General features: G+C 46.1%; 1 protein-coding gene across 1 annotated transcript in view; it reads left to right on the top strand.

The window, feature by feature from the left end:
• LOC138368501 (dynein beta chain, ciliary-like) overlaps nt 1-12,366 on the top strand; it is a 255,884-nt gene extending 243,518 nt beyond the window's left edge. The window contains exons 27-28 of the mRNA XM_069331025.1: nt 11,346-11,528; nt 12,361-12,366. Of these exons, the coding sequence (XP_069187126.1) occupies nt 11,346-11,528; nt 12,361-12,366 (189 nt within the window). The remainder of the gene's footprint in view (nt 1-11,345; nt 11,529-12,360) is intronic.
• The last annotated feature ends 4,177 nt before the right edge of the window (nt 12,367-16,543 follow it).

The following is a 16,543-nucleotide window of genomic DNA, read 5'->3' on the forward strand; positions in this document are numbered from 1 at the left end:
AGAACCACAAAGGAATTTTAAGATTAGATAACGGAGAAAATTTTTTGTATGTACAATATATTTACAAACTATATACAATAACTGGTTCAAGAAGGCTAATATCTTAGTGATAGCAGTCAGGAATCACTGGTCTCAGTGTGGTTGCTAGAACATTAATGGAACTCTTGATGACATGCACTGAAAAAACATAAATGGCACAGTAGACTTAACAATGGTATCTGATTTATGACACAAAATAAAGTTAAAAAAAAATCTTCATCATACTTCTATGGTAATAATAGGACACATGAGGTAGAAATACTGGGAAGTGAATATTGCCACACAAAAACAGAAAATTGCAAAATGCACTTAATTATAAATTCTGCGGATATCTATGCCTAGATCATCCAGAGCACTATACAACTCTGGTTCTGACTGAAGGTCAGGAACAGATGAAACTGCATGTGACAAACTTTCATCTTCCCTGGAAACACAAACCGTAACTGATCCTATTTTCCGCTTGTTACAACTTGTAATAAAGTTGTTACATCTTGGCTTAACGTGTTTATGACGTATTAGAACGTTGTTACAACTTGTTATATTGGTTCTTATAACTTGTTAGGAGGTGTTAAATCTTGTTCGAACGTTGTAGCAACGTCGTAGTTTCGCTGTGTGTTTGGCGGGTTGAGAGGTACACTCGTTGACATCTGGGCAATGGACATGTGGTGAGTGCACGGTTGAAACGAAAGGTGTAGATCTAAGATTATAGGTGCTCGTATAGGGGGGGGAGGGGCTGTACATAAAGTGATCTTTCAACCACAGTAGGTGGTGTCCCAATAGAAGAATCTGGCTGGGTAAGTTCATTGTCATCTTCCTCATCAAGCTCGTCAACAGGCATTTTAGCTAACTTCAAGTGGTCTAAATGTTCATTTATATACTCTCCTCTTAACAAATTCTTAAGTTTGTACTTGTTACTCTTAATAAGTGTGATTACCTTGTATGGACCCAAACATTTCTTAGTTAGCTTGTACATAGGGCCAGACATTCTTAGTTAGCTTGTACATAGGGGGTTCTGTGCTCCCAGTTTCGATCCCTGTTTCATCGGCGGAGGTTTTGCCACCTCTCCCGTCTCTGGCCGTCTCTTCTGCATCTCCTGCGGTGTTGGGTGTGGTGTTACCATCGCGGCGGCCTATGTACGCTTCTTCAGTATCTTCTGCTTCCACGGAGAAAGTGGTTCGCCATACACCTACTCGTTATGAGACTTCTGTCAACCAGCTCTGCGATCTGCCATTTCCATCTGATTTAGTGATTCTTGAGTTTATGCGCCCCCCCCCCCTGAAGCAGGGGCATCATTACCCTACCGACATGAAGTATGTGATATGGGACGCCTATAAGGACAAATATCCTTTGTATGATTTCCCTGATAAATATTCACCTACCATTGAGGTTTGTTCTCCTTTCAAGTGATTTGATTTAATTTGTTTACTATGTGTTGTGGAGTTGTGTTTGTTTGTGCACATATTTGGGTTTTTGTTGTCGGCCCTTTGGGCTGCTATTTTATGTCTTTGTAATTGTGCACCTTTGTGCTTTTGTGATTTTGTAGCTTGCGATTTGTGTCCTTTTTGTTTTGTTCTTGGTTTATTGTATTTACATGCATGCTTGCGTGTCAAGCTAATGTTACCCTCATGTCTTGTACTGTTCTTATTTCTGTACTGTATTGCATTGTGTTTGTTTTTCTTGTTATGTTTTTGTTGTCAGGCCTTCAGACTGGTATTTTGTATTTTTGTAATTTTGTACTTTTGTGCTTTTTCTGATTTTGTCATTTGTGATTCATGTTTATGTTCACCTCAACCTCAAACGAGGAATTGTCTGCTCTTAAGCAGAATTAAATATGGCTTAAATTTGCACTGAGGTGCAGTAGTCATTTTAGACTTCATTTTACATTTTCATAGTTTAACTAAGTTTATAACCTAGATAAATTTTATTTAATATTAGAGAACTGAGTATGTTCATTCATTCAAATCAAGGAAGACTCTGAGTCGATAGTGAGACTAGTAATTTGGTCATTATGACTTGTAGCTAGTTGAATTACTACTCATTGGTTTGTCACTGAAGACTCATTAATCCATCCTCAACTTTAAATAAGGCATAATAATTTCATTTATCATAATTAAAATCATCATTTCATTTAAAATAATTCTCTGTTAATAGTCAACTATATTTATTTGTGAGCAGACTCAGCTGATACTCTTGCTGACCCTTACTAATTTCCCTAATATCTACCTAAATAGAGGGTTTAATTTCCCTAAACCTACCCAAGTAGAGGGTTATGCTAATTGTGACAACTTACTATTTCTGGGGATTCGCCGCTCTGCTACCGGATTCGGGTCTGGTGGGTCGGGATTCTTCCCCGCCAGCCTGAGTTTCCTACTATTTTGGATTGGTGGGAGTGGTGTAAGGTGCAGTGTCGGTCGTTTTTTTCGGGTGGTTGCCAAGCGGGAGGCTGCCGGGAGGTTAGGGTTGCTGCGGTTGCTGCAGGCACGGCATTTGTGGTTGTATGTGCGGTTGAATGCTGGGATTGACTGTTTTGGGGAGATTGCGGAGTGTAAGGAGCGTATTTGTGGTTTGTGGAATGAGTGGGCTGAGGGTGTTCGTGTGTGTGCTCGTGTGAGTGAGCATGTCGATGGGGAATGGCTTTCTCCCATTCTTTTAGGGAAGGTGAAGGCTGCGCGTGACTGTTCTTTTTACGGCTCTGCAGCGGCCGGATGGGTCCGTCGTTTCAGACACCGATGGAGTGGTGCATTATCTTCGGCAAGAGTTGGCAGCGCCCTATTGGAAGGTGGAGGGGGACGACGCGCTTGCGGATGTTTTCTTGAGTGGGTGCATTCCGGGGTTGTCTGCTGCGGAATGTGATCATTTGGTGGACGATGTTTTGTTGGTGGAGCTTTTCGATGTGGTCCGGTCGTTTCGTTCCGGGAAGGTGCCGGGCTTAGATGGCCTTCCTGTGGAGTTTTATGTAGCTTTTTGGGATGTGCTGGGGGGTGTTCTTTTGGAGGTGGTCCGGGCTTGCCTTCGGGGGTGCGTTCTGCTGGGTGATTTAAGGTTCTTCTCGAAGTGGAGGCCCATTACTTTGTTGAATGTGGACTACAGGGTCCTGTCCAAGGTTTTAGCTAGTCGGTGTCATGGTGTTGTCGCGTCTGTTGTTTCTGCAGAACAGTTTTGTGGTGTTCCTGGCCGCTCTTTGCTGCAGTGTAATTCGTTGTTTTGGGATGTGCTTCTCTATGTGTCAGAGTTGTGCTTGTCGGCGGCGATGCACTGCCTGGATTTATCGAAGGCTTTCGACCGTGTCTCGCTTGCCTTTGTTTCTCGTGTGTTGGAGCAGCTTGGGTTTCTGCCTTTGTTTGTTCGTTGGGTGCGCATGTTGTACGCTCGTTGTTGTAGTCGGGTTTGCATCAATGGGTTCTTGAGTGCTACTTTCCCTGTGCACCGTTCTGTGCGGCAGGGTTGTCCACTTTACATGCTTCTTTATGTGCTCTTTCAGGAGCCTTTTTTTGGGCGGTCAAGGCTTGTGCCTTGGTCCCCCCCCCCCCACCCCCTGGTTGCCTTTAGGTCTTCGGTTGCCCGTAAGTGGTTATGCGGATGATACCGTTCTGTTCATGGCCTCTGAGGGTTCTGTTGGGCTGTGCAGGACGTGGTTGAGAGGTTTGAGTTGGCCACTGGGGCCCGGGTTTATCGTGCTAAGTCCGGTATCATGGGTTATCTTCTAGAGATGATTTCGGGGCTTTTTTTTTTTAGTGTCCCCACGGCCCAGTCCTCGACCAGGCCTCCACCCCCAGGAAGCAGCCCGTGACAGCTGACTAACACCCAGGTACCAATTTTACTGCTAGGTAACAGGGGCATAGGGTGAAAGAAACTCTGTCCACTGTTTCTCGCCGGCGCCTGGGATCGAACCCAGGACCACAGGATCACAAGTCCAGCGTGCTGTCCGCTCGGCCGACCGGCACTCCCCCGGTCGGCCGAGTACCAGGCCGAGTACCGGCCGAGTGCTGTGTTCCCATGTTGGGTGTAGATGGGTGGTCCTCTCGCTTTGTGTGGGAGGGCGTGGTGGTCCTGGTTTCCAGTGGTCTCCTCTTTGCGGGTTCTGGGGATCACCTGGTTCTCTTCCTACGAACGCTCTTTGACTATAATTGGGGTGCAGTTTCTCGTAGTGTTGGCATTGTGGTTGGGATGTTGTCAGCGCACCCGTTAACGATATATCAGCGGGCGTTGCTTGTTATTTGCAAGGTATTATCGCGTGTCTGGTTCATGGCTCGGTGCTTCCCTTTAGATCGCCGGTGGGCTCTGGGGTTGGAACGTCAAGTATATAGGTATGTGTGGTGCGGTCGTTACCATCCTGTTCGTCGTTCGACATTGGTGTTGGCTGTGTGGGAGGGTGGTGTTGGTATTCCTGACGTGTTTACCAGGGCTCGGGCGTTGTTCTGGGTTTCGTTGCGTCAGGGGTTGGAAATGGGAGGGGAGTTTAATGCTTTGTGTAATTTTTATTGCTCGGTTCGGTCTAGTTTCTTGGAAGATTTGCGGGTTTGTCAGGAGGTGGCCCTGTGTACCTCTCCTGTTTACTCTTGGGTGGTGGACATTTTTCGGGCTCTCTGCCGTTGTCCTCGCTATCTGTCTCTTTCGGTTAAGGTGGTATATGGGGTATTGTTTTGTCGTGTCCGGCCGTGAGTGGAGGCCTTGTTCCCATGTTGGGATTGGGGGGTAGGTGTGGGCGGCACTGGGGGCGCGGTATTTGGCGCAGCAGCGGGAAATGTTGTTTCGCATGTTGCCGTTTGTTGTTGGCAAAATATGAACGGCTGTGCATGCTGGGTTTGCATGCACAGCCGTTCACTCACAACACACCACTAGGACACTCACCACACACCACTAGGACACTCACCACACACCACTAGGACACTCACAACACACCACTAGGACACTCACCACACACCACTAGGACACTCACCACACACCACTAGGACACTAACCTCACACCACTAGGACACTCACCACACACCACTAGGACACTCACCACACACTACTAGGACACTCACCACACACCACTAGGACACTCACCACACACTACTTGGACACTCACCTAACACCACTAGGACACTCACCTCACACCACTAGGACACTCACCACACACCACTAGGACACTCACCACTCACCACTAGGACACTCACCACACACCACTAGGACACTCACCTCACACCACTAGGACACTCACCACACACCACTAGGACACTCACCACTCACCACTAGGACACTCACCACACACCACTAGGACACTAACCTCACACCACTAGGACACTCACCTCACACCACTAGGACACTCACCACTAGGACACTCACCACACACCACTAGGACACTCACCTCACACCACTAGGACACTCACCACACACCACTAGGACACTCACCACACACCACTAGGACACTCACCTCACACCACTAGGACACTCACCACACACCACTAGGACACTCACCACACACTACTAGGACACTCACCACACACCACTAGGACACTCACCACTAGGACACTCACCACACACTACTAGGACACTCACCACACACTACTAGGACACTCACCACACACCACTAGGACACTCACCACTAGGACACTCACCACACACCACTAGGACACTCACCACACACCACTAGGACACTCACCACAAACCACTAGGACACTCACCACTAGGACACTCACCTCACACCACTAGGACACTCACCACACACCACTAGGACACTCACCTCACACCACTAGGACACTCACCACACACCACTAGGACACTCACCACACACCACTAGGACACTCACCACACACCACTAGGACACTCACCACACACCACTTGGACACTCACCTCACACTACTAGGACACTCACCTCACACCACTAGGACACTCACCACACACCACTAGGACACTCACCGCACACTACTAGGACACTCACCACACACCACTAGGACACTCACCACACACTACTAGGACACTCACCTCACACCACTAGGACACTCACCTCACACTACTAGGACACTCACCACACACTACTAGGACACTCACCACACACCACTAGGACACTCACCACACACCACTAGGACACTCACCACACACCACTAGGACACTCACCTAACACCACTAGGACACTCACACACCACTAGGACACTCACCACACACCACTAGGACACTCACCACTCACCAATAGGACACTCACCACACACCACTAGGACACTCACCACACACCACTTGGACACTCACCTCACACTACTAGGACACTCACCTCACACTACTAGGACACTCACCACACACTACTAGGACACTCACCACACACCACTAGGACACTCACCTCATACTACTAGGACACTCACCTCACACCACTAGGACACTCACCTCACACTACTAGGACACTCACCACACACCACTAGGACACTCACCACACACCACTAGGACACTCACCACACACCACTTGGACACTCACCTCACACTACTAGGACACTCACCTCACACTACTAGGACACTCACCACACACTACTAGGACACTCACCACACACCACTAGGACACTCACCTCACACTTCTAGGACACTCACCTCACACCACTAGGACACTCACCTCACACTACTAGGACACTCATCTCACACCACTAGGACACTCACCTCACACCACTAGGACACTCACCTCACACTACTAGGACACTCACCACACACCACTAAGACACTCACCTCACACCACTAGGGCACTCACCACACACCACTAGGACACTCACCTCACACCACTAGGGCACTCACCTCACACTACGAGGACACTCACCACACACCACTAGGACACTCACCACACATCACTAGGACACTCACCACACACTACTAGGACACTCACCACACACCACTAGGACACTGACCACACACCACTAGGACACTGACCACACACCACTAGGACACTCATCACACACCACTAGGACACTCACCACACACTACTAGGACACTCACCACACACTACTAGGACACTCACCACACACTACTAGGACACTCACCACACACCACTAGGACACTCACCTAACACCACTAGGACACTCACCTCACACCACTAGGACACTCACCACACACCACTAGGACACTCACCACACACCACTAGGACACTCACCACACACCACTAGGACACTCACCACACACCACTAGGACACTCACCACACACCACTAGGACACTCACCACACACCACTAGGACACTCTCGATGTCTTGCTGGCCTTTCACATTGTGAAAATATAAATATGGACTGACGCTTAAGGACCCCAGACTCAACGCCATGAGAGCACGCGCTGTATAACCTTACACTGTGAACTCTCGGGGTGACTGCTGTTATAGTTATCACCCACCACCTTCCTCCTCCCTCACCAAGGAAGAAACACGCCGATGAGCATCAGAATATTACCTATAACGACTGATTTAAAAAATATTTTTATTAAAAGGCGATATTTGGAACAAACTATGTATTACAATCAGTTGTTATAATGGTCTCATGTATGCATTGTTGTTGTGAGGGGGATTGGGGGGGAGGGAGAATCAATTATTATTATGTTCATTTTGTGTCTATGCTTGCTGCATTTGTTCACTGTATTCCTGCTATTTCAGAAATCTCACCTGCTTTGAAAGGGGAAGTGAGTACCGAGTAGTATTCAAGACAGGAAATCACATGATTTGAATGTATCACTGTTAAACATTATGCAATTATCCACTACCTTTTCGAAGACCAGCCCGTTCTCACACCAGGCTGTTTAAAGCAGCGGCTGTCCTCCCCAGAAGCATTCATCAATTTTAACATACTGTGTATTAAAAATTGGTTTGTTCTCATATATACATTAATATTCTTATACATATAAATTGTATGTTTAGTTTAGCTTAGGTTAGGTTAGGTTAGGTGTTTAGGTAGGTTCAAATTCTCTTCACGGCCCTTGTGGATTTGTTTTGTTGGTAATTATTTGTATTTATAAGTTCGTGGATGAAACATTTATAGAATTGGGGTTCGAACAGAGGACTTGAGCGAAGCACTTGTTCCGGAAGTGTTCGGACGTCATCAGTTCTGAGTCGCAGCCCGTCCTCCAAACAAAGATCCAAAAGTGATTCCATGCACCCGCCAAACCCCCTGTTTATGAATGAAAAGTGGTTTACACACGACTCACAACTGCTGACGTTCGAACATATCCGGAACAAGTGCTTCACTGACGAATTTTGTTCGAATCACAATACTATAAATGCTTCACCCACGTACTACAAATACAAATAATCGCCAGCAGAACCTAAACACCTAACCTAACCTATCCTATGCCTATATATGCACAATATGCTAATATATTATAATATTAATTTATACTTGAGAAAATTCCCGTTTTGAATGAACAGCAAGTTAAAATTTATGAATGCGTCTGTGGGGTTGACCGCTGGATGTAATGGACTTGAGTCGAGGACGGGTTGCTGAGTCGTGTGTAAACCGCTTTTCATTCATAAACAGGGGGTTTGACGGCTGGATTAAAGAGCTTGGATCTTCGTATGCAACCCGTCCTCGACTCAAGTCCATAACATCCAGCGGTCAACCCCACAGACGCATTCATAAATTTTAATATGCTGTTCATTCAAAACGGGAATTTTCTCAAGTATAAATTAATATTATAATATATTAGCATATTGTGCATATATAGGCATAGGTTAGGTTAGGTTAGGTGTTTAGGTTCTGTTGGCGATTATTTGTATTTGTAGTACGTGGGTGAAGCATTTATAGCGTTTTGATTCGAACAAAATTCGTCAGTGAAACACTTGTTCCGGATATGTTCGAACGTCAGCAGTTGTGAGTCGTGTGTAAACCGCTTTTCATTCATAAACAGGGGGTTTGGCGGGTGCATGGAAGCACTTTTGGATCTTTGTTTGGAGGACGGGCTGTCGTATGCGAGAACGGGTTGCGAAGACCTCATATTGTCTTGAAGCTTTTCAGTGTCTCCAACGAAGCAGTTTTCATTCTGTTTCTTGCAACCCGTCCTCGACTTAAGTCCATTACATACAGCGGTCGAAACCACAGACATATTCATTAATTTTTCAGCCCGTCCTCCAAACAAAGACCCAAAAGTGATTCCATGCACCCGCCAAACCCCCTGTTTATGAATGAAAAGCGGTTTACACACGACTCACAACTGCTGACGTTCGAACATATCCGGAACAAGTGCTTCACTGACGAATTTTGTTCGAATCACAACGCTATAAATGCTTCACGCACGTACTACAAATACAAATAATCCAGCCCGTCCTCCAAACAAAGATCCAAAAGTGATTCCATGCACCCGCCAAACCCCCTGTTTATGAATGAAAAGCGGTTTACACACGACTCACAACTGCTGACGTTCGAACATATCCGGAACAAGTGCTTCACTGACGAATTTTGTTCGAATCACAACGCTATAAATGCTTCACCCACGTACTACAAATACAAATAATCGCCAACAGAACCTAAACACCTAACCTCACCTATCCTATGCCTATATATACACAATAGTCAAATATATTATAATATTAATTTATACTTGAGAAAATTCCCGTTTTGAATGAACAGCATGTTAAAATTTATGAATGCGTGTATGGGGTTGACCGCTGAATGTAATGGACTTGAGTCGAGGACGGGTTGTAATTTTTACATGCTGTTCATTCAAAACTGAAATTTTCTCAAATATAAATTAATATTATAATATATTAGCATATTGTGCATATATAGACGTAGGTTAGGTTAGGTTACGTGTTTAGGCTCTGTTGGCAATTATTTGTATTTGTAGTACTTGGAAGTGTTCCACGTACTACATTATTTTCATTTATAAACAGGGGGTTTGGTAGGTGCATGGAATCCCTTTTGGGTCTTTGTTTGGAGGATGGACTGGGTTTTTGTATCGTTTGCAAAGGATGTCTCGAAGGTGTGACTTCGAAAAAAAGCTAGATAACGACAGATATCGATAAAGACAGATAACGATCCCAGCCTCCCGAAGGAGAGCTTGGGCGGCACGAACCCCCACGATGAGGACGTCTAAGTCCCTCACCTATGGGTTCCAGACAGAGATCGTCACAGCCCCCTTTCACCCGAGGCCGGCTTCCTTCATGACCCAGCAGAAGGAAGAGTAATAATTATTAATGAATTTTATTATTATAATAATAATAATAATTAATATATTATATTAATTAAATAATATATATTTATATACATATTAAGTAATTGTTGTAATTAATATATATTACTCATCTTTCTGCTTGGTCATGAAGGAAGCCGGCGTCGGGTGAAAGGGGTCTGTGACGATCTCTGTCTGGAACCCGTAGGTGAGGAGACTCGGACGTTCTCCTGATGCTCGTGCAGCCCAAGCTCTCTTTCGGGAGGCTGGGATCGTTCCTATCCTTGCTGGGGTGGTCCGTTTTCGGCCCCAATTATGGTGGTCTACGAGTTTGGAGTCCCTGTGCCTTCTTTTACGAACTTCAAGGAAAGTTGCACTAGGGGCTCCGAAGTTGGAACCCCAAGTGCAGCTCGCTGTTGCCTTCAACCTCGTTCTGACAGTTCCTGTGACGGCGCTGGAACCAATCGTACTGGCGTTTGCCTTTCCATTGGAGACTTTCGGCACCGTGGAGAGGGGGGACCTGCTGCATGGGTGACAGCTTCTCCCCCATATTAACCTTCTTTGGCTTTGCACCCTGGAAAGACCACTCCAGACCGATAACCAGAGCAAAGCTCCATAGTCTCCAGAGACTCATGGATGATACTACTGTTGGATGTTGGCAAGTTTTGTGATTATTTTCCCTAGTCAATCCTTATTGTTAAAACTGAATTTGTTGAGTAGTCCTTCTCGCTTGTTAGTTCTTGTGGACATGTTACGAGTATTGACGATAGTTTGAACTTCAGTGAGTTTGTGGTCTGAGTATGTAGTATCTGAAACTGTTATGTTCCCTCATTATTTCTTCATTGTTCATGAAGATCACATAGATAATATTTTCGTTCCTTGCTGGCTCTGTTATATGTTTATTTGGTGAAAATGCTTTCATGAAATCTAATTAATTCTCTGACCTATGATTGGTTATTTCTTGCTATAATGTTATTGTTTGATATTATTTAATATGCACACTTTAACACTTGAAGAAAATTTATAATTTTTCATATCCATACCTTATCTGTCCAGAACAATATTTTTATCTTTAATGCTAGAAATAATCATCTCCCAAATAATCAAGTACTCCCATATTACCAAAACAGACGATTGTGGTAAATGCTTTTCCCTGTGTAACCTCGCTTCTTATCTTTGCTCTCACCTGCCTTATGCCCTACAGGTGAAACAGACACTGGACGAGATCCTGGAGAAGCTGCCAGAAGAATTTAACATGACCGACATAACCGGGAAGGTAGAGGAGCGGACGCCATACGTGGTAGTGGCCTTCCAGGAGTGTGAGAGGATGAATCTACTCACCCGTATCATCAGGGCAACACTCAAGGAACTCGACCTGGGGTTTAAGGTGATTACCATAGAATACATGGCTCGTTTTCTTATCAAGGGAGGGATAAACTAAGGAAAACCGTTGAGATTGTGTGCGTATATTGATTTAGGGTGATTGCCACAATTGTTGCAACCACTCGGAATGCATCCACATGGGGTCAAAATGGCCTGGATGGCCATAACTCGCTTTCGCGTCATGATCAACAGCAAGGATCATGGAATATAACTTTCCCTAATAAATCATTGAGCGACCTGGCCTCAAATAATTTATTTGAAATAGGTCTAGGGTAAAGTGAACGTCTAAGTAAAATCCACCAATTTACTGGGGCGAACTTATTTACATGACACTGCGTCTTATATACATAAATCTCTTTATTCATATTAACAACCAATAACAGTGAAGTAAATTAACATAAAGCACAAGTCATAGCAGCTAGATGTCTCTTGGCAAAAATCACCTAACAACATTGGTACACTAGTCAACTCAAGACAGGCTGAAAGATTGTGAACATGGTCGATAGTGACGTTACATAACCAGAAAGGGGTATAATGTATCAGCATAAACATTAATAAGGCAGTGAACTATCACTTTGCCTTCAGAAAAACTAGGTACTAACTGGACTGGCAAATGACAAAGTCTAAACTCTTCTCAAATTACTCAAATCCACAATGACTCGAATTATGACAAAGTTAAGAACTCTCTACGAAAGTTAAATTTCACAATGGCTTGATAAATGCAGTCGTTTACTCGTCTTCAAACGTTAGTTACAGTGACTGGAAATTGGGCAGTCAGGAATCTCATAAAGTCCATAAACCATGAAATTTGACTAAGTCCTGAATTTTCTCTTCAGAGGTAAAGTCCACACAGGGAGCAGAATATGCCAATATCACGAAACCGCTCAAATTCTAATCTTAGTCAACTCACTAAAAAGTTATACCAGTTCACACTGCATTCTAGTCTGAACTGGTAGGTTGAGACATAACACTTGCTAACCACTGATGCTAGAGATATGATTTATGGCTCAAAATTTCCAGAAGCCACATATTTGTATGTCGTAAGAGGATTTTTTCTTTATTCATGCAAGAAAAAAGTTATTGCCAAGGAAAAAAATGGGTGGGGGTGGGGGGAGCTACCGACAGTGATATAAATGGCGAAAATCACCTTCTGTCACTGGAGAATTTATAGTTTATCCTTCATATTAATTTAATTCTCCTAATATATATAATGAGTAACATTTCCTCACGACCCTATTTACGTTTGTGAGGAATTAAAAAAATTAAAATGGGGTAGTTAATCATGGTACATTGGTGTTTGTTTAACCAGAATCAATCCCAAGAGGCCTAAAAACTGGTTACTAAATGGCCGTTGACTTAACACAAGTTCATCCGCCCTTTAGCATCTTTATGGGTGTCTAGCCACGCTTCCGCTGACTGGTGGTTATGAAAATTGCATTTTGGTGTATATTTTTTCATAAGTTTGTGAGATGTAATCCTTTGATGAATCAGACCGTCTCTTCATTCAAAACCAGCAACCTGTGCTGATGCCTCAGTCTCCAGCTTAACCTGTCTCTCAACAGACAGGTTATGATATGGATGATTGAGCTATGAATGTTTCAATCATCATTGCTCTGTATCGAAATCTGTCAAGTGCCGAATGGCTGGGGGCTGTTGATGATAAGAATTTAATGGCAACATATTTATGTTGGGTTTAATGCCAGCAGATGGAATCACCATACATGAATGTTTTCTCGTTCTCCGGAAGAATGTTCCTCGCCATCACTGTCAACAAATCCACCTTAACAATTTTCATATGTAAGGAAATTTTCCTGATAATCAAATCATTTTGTTCTCAACCAACATTCGTATTTATTCATCAGTGTCACCCAACAAAAAACAACTAAACTAGTTCAATTAAGACTTTTTCTGGGTGTACAAAAAACGTATTTTGTTGCAGTACTAAAAGGTTGTTTCCAGCACAACCTCAAATGACAACTGAGTAATTCATTGAATCACCACTCATCGACTCATCCCCGAAGGATTCGAACCCAGATAGCCAGGGCTACATACACCTGAGCGTATCCAGTACTTAACCCACTAGACCACACTGCCTGTTCAAAAGGACTGGAAGTTGTAAGACCATTAACACAATCCTCAACAACCATTCGGTGGTCAATTTGGGGGACATATTTCATCGAATCACCTCGGATGTGGGGCCACGTGAGTAACACAAATGCGAACAAGCTTGAATGATCTCCAAGTCAACATGCAACAGAAAACTCCTCATCCATGAAGGACTCGAATCCAGACGGCCAAGGTTTAATGCACCTTAGTGTATCCAGTACTTAACCTGCTAGACCACATTGACTGTTCAAAAGGATTGTAAGTCATAAGACCCTTAATCCAATCCCCCCTTCCGTGGTGCCTCCTTGTCGTGATGAGGGGCTCACATACACCTCCCTGGGACCAGTGTGGGTTGCCTTTGCCCCCCTCTCCTGCCCCCCTCTTTGGGTAGTGTATGTGCTGAAGGGCACCACGTAGGGGCCTTGTGAGCCATCGGACCACCCGCTGGAGGTGTCGCCCGTGAGGGGCCGCCCTGAGTGGATGGTTGGGTGTCCAGGCAGGGGCGATAGGGGGAGTAGGGTATTAGCACCAGTGTGGGAGAATGGCCGATGTAGTAGGACTCCCCTGTTGAAAAGGGGGAACACCGCTGGGGACGACGCGCCTTTTCTGCACTGGCCCGCGCTCGGCCTTCCTGGCTGGCCTGGTAGGTGGTATCCCTTGGTTCCAGGTCCCATTCTTTGGATATTGGTTTGCTGCATGGATAACAACTCGACTTCTCTTACCCAGGCTCATGGGGTGTGCGAACAGGCCCCTAAGTCGGACCGTCCTGGAAGACCGGGATCTGTAACCCCCACTACAGGACCCGGTTTAGGCCCAGACCGGACCGTCTTGGCTCTGCAATAAGTGCTGGAGGTTTGGGCATGGTGCCCTCAAATGCTCTAGTCCTGTCTCTCTCTCTGTCCCTTGTGTGGAGGCGAGGATCACTCTAAGTTGGAGTGCACTTCTCCCCAGGCCCGCTGCCTCAATTGCAGTGAGGCCCACCCTACCTTCTCCCGTGCGTGTATACGTTACAAACTTGAGACGTCCGTCCTCAACTTGAAGCACCAGGACCGTTTGTCTTTTCCTGACGCTCGGCGCCAAGTTCATCGTCTCCCCTCTTTCGCTGGCGTCTCCTACGCTCGCGTGGTGTACTTTTCCTCTCCTTGTCCTTCCCACCTTCCTTAGTCTCGCAACCGTTTCCAAGCCTTAGACCTGGACACGCCCACCACCACCTCCCCTGTTTCTCTCCATTCAGTCCCGGAGGGTCCCCCTCCTGGTTCTCCGTCTAGGGCTCCCCTTCTTTCTACCCAGTCTGGCATGTCTCCTGTGTCTTCTTTCTCCTCTCCCTCTGGTCCTCCTTCCTGTCATTCTCCTCCGTCTCTTGGCTCTCCACGCCGCCTGACTGTGCGGGCCGATGTCCGTTGCTCTCCTGGTGGTCGTGTTCTTCGCTCTTGCTCTCCTCCTCCTACCGAGACGCTGGAGTCTGTTGCCCAGTACATTGCTGCTGGGACGCCTGTCTCTTTGAGTTGGAAGCGGAAACCTGGCTCCTCTCCTTCCTCCTCCCCGGTCGGTAAGAAGGCTTCGCTTTCTTCTTCGCCCCTATCTCTGATTCTATCGTTCCTTTCCCTCCCGCTTCGGTGCTGGAGCCACCTGTTCCTACTGTGGGGGTTTCTTTAGCCCCCGGTTCCATCTCGGTTACTATCCTTGCTGAGGTGCACTCCCCTCTTTCTGCCCCTCTTTCTCCTCCTCCTTCTGCTCCTCCAGTCCCTGCTCGTCCACCTCTGGTCTGTCCTCCCGCTTCTTTCCTCCTTCTTTACTCAGTTTACCCATGCCCCCTAACCCTGACTTCACTGACCCTGATCCTGACCCTGTGCTTCTTTAACGTGCTGTGTTCCTCTTTCACCTTTGTTTCTTCTTTGCTGTCTGTTGTTCTCCTCTCTCTTTTTGCCGATGTCTATTCTTCAATGGAACATCCGTGTATATTACGCCAATTTCTTTGACCTCCAACTTCTAATTTCACAGTTTTCGCCCCTTTGTATCTGTCTCCAGGAGCAGATACTTGGTGCTCGTCCTGGTCACTTCTGTGCCTATTCTTTTCTCTCCCCCCCCCAGCTGTTGCTGGGGCCCATAATTCTTCTGTTCTCTTGATTCGCTCAGCAGTTCCCTTTGTCCTCTTACTTTTCTCCTCGCCTCTCCACTGTTCTGCTGCCCATGTTTTTGTGCATAGATGGTACACGGTTTGTTCTATTTATCTCCCCCCCACTGTCCCACTTTCTCTTCCCGATCTTAAACACCTCCTAGACTCCTTGCCGAAGCCTGTGCTCCTGCTGGGTGATTTCAGTTGTCGTCATGCCCTTTGGGGTGATGTGCTGACAAACACCCGGGATCGCCTCCTACAACCTTTCATCCTCTCTTCTTCCCTGTCCCTTCTTAATTCTGGTGAGCCCACTCATTTGGACTCGTGGACTAAATCCCTTTCCTGTCTCGATCTTTCTCTGTGCTCGTCATCCCTTTCCTTAGATTTCGGGTGGCGGGTCCTTGATGACCTCCATGGCAGTGACCATTTTCCTATCCTTGTTACTTTTTTCTCTTTTCACCCTCCTCTCTCCTTCCCTAGGTGGCAGTTTGTCGAGGCTGACTGGCGCCTCTTTACTCTCCGTGCTACTATTTCCGACCTCTCCGTACTGCCTCTCCCTCGCTCCCTCCTTCTTTTTCATGACACTGTCTATGACGCTGCCCTCCGCTCTATTCCTCGCTCTTCCTCTCGGGGAACGCAGAAGTGCATTTCCTGGTGGAATGTGGACTGTGCTCGGGCTGTCCGCTGTAAGCATGCAGCCTGGAAGTGACATTGCCGCTGGCAGACGGTTCAGTCTTTTCTTTTGTTTCGGAAGGCGAGTGCGGTGGCCCGTAGGATCATTCGTGCGGCTAAACGTA

Source organism: Procambarus clarkii, chromosome 25 (assembly GCF_040958095.1).
Source record: "Procambarus clarkii isolate CNS0578487 chromosome 25, FALCON_Pclarkii_2.0, whole genome shotgun sequence".
Lineage (NCBI taxonomy): Eukaryota > Metazoa > Arthropoda > Malacostraca > Decapoda > Cambaridae > Procambarus > Procambarus clarkii.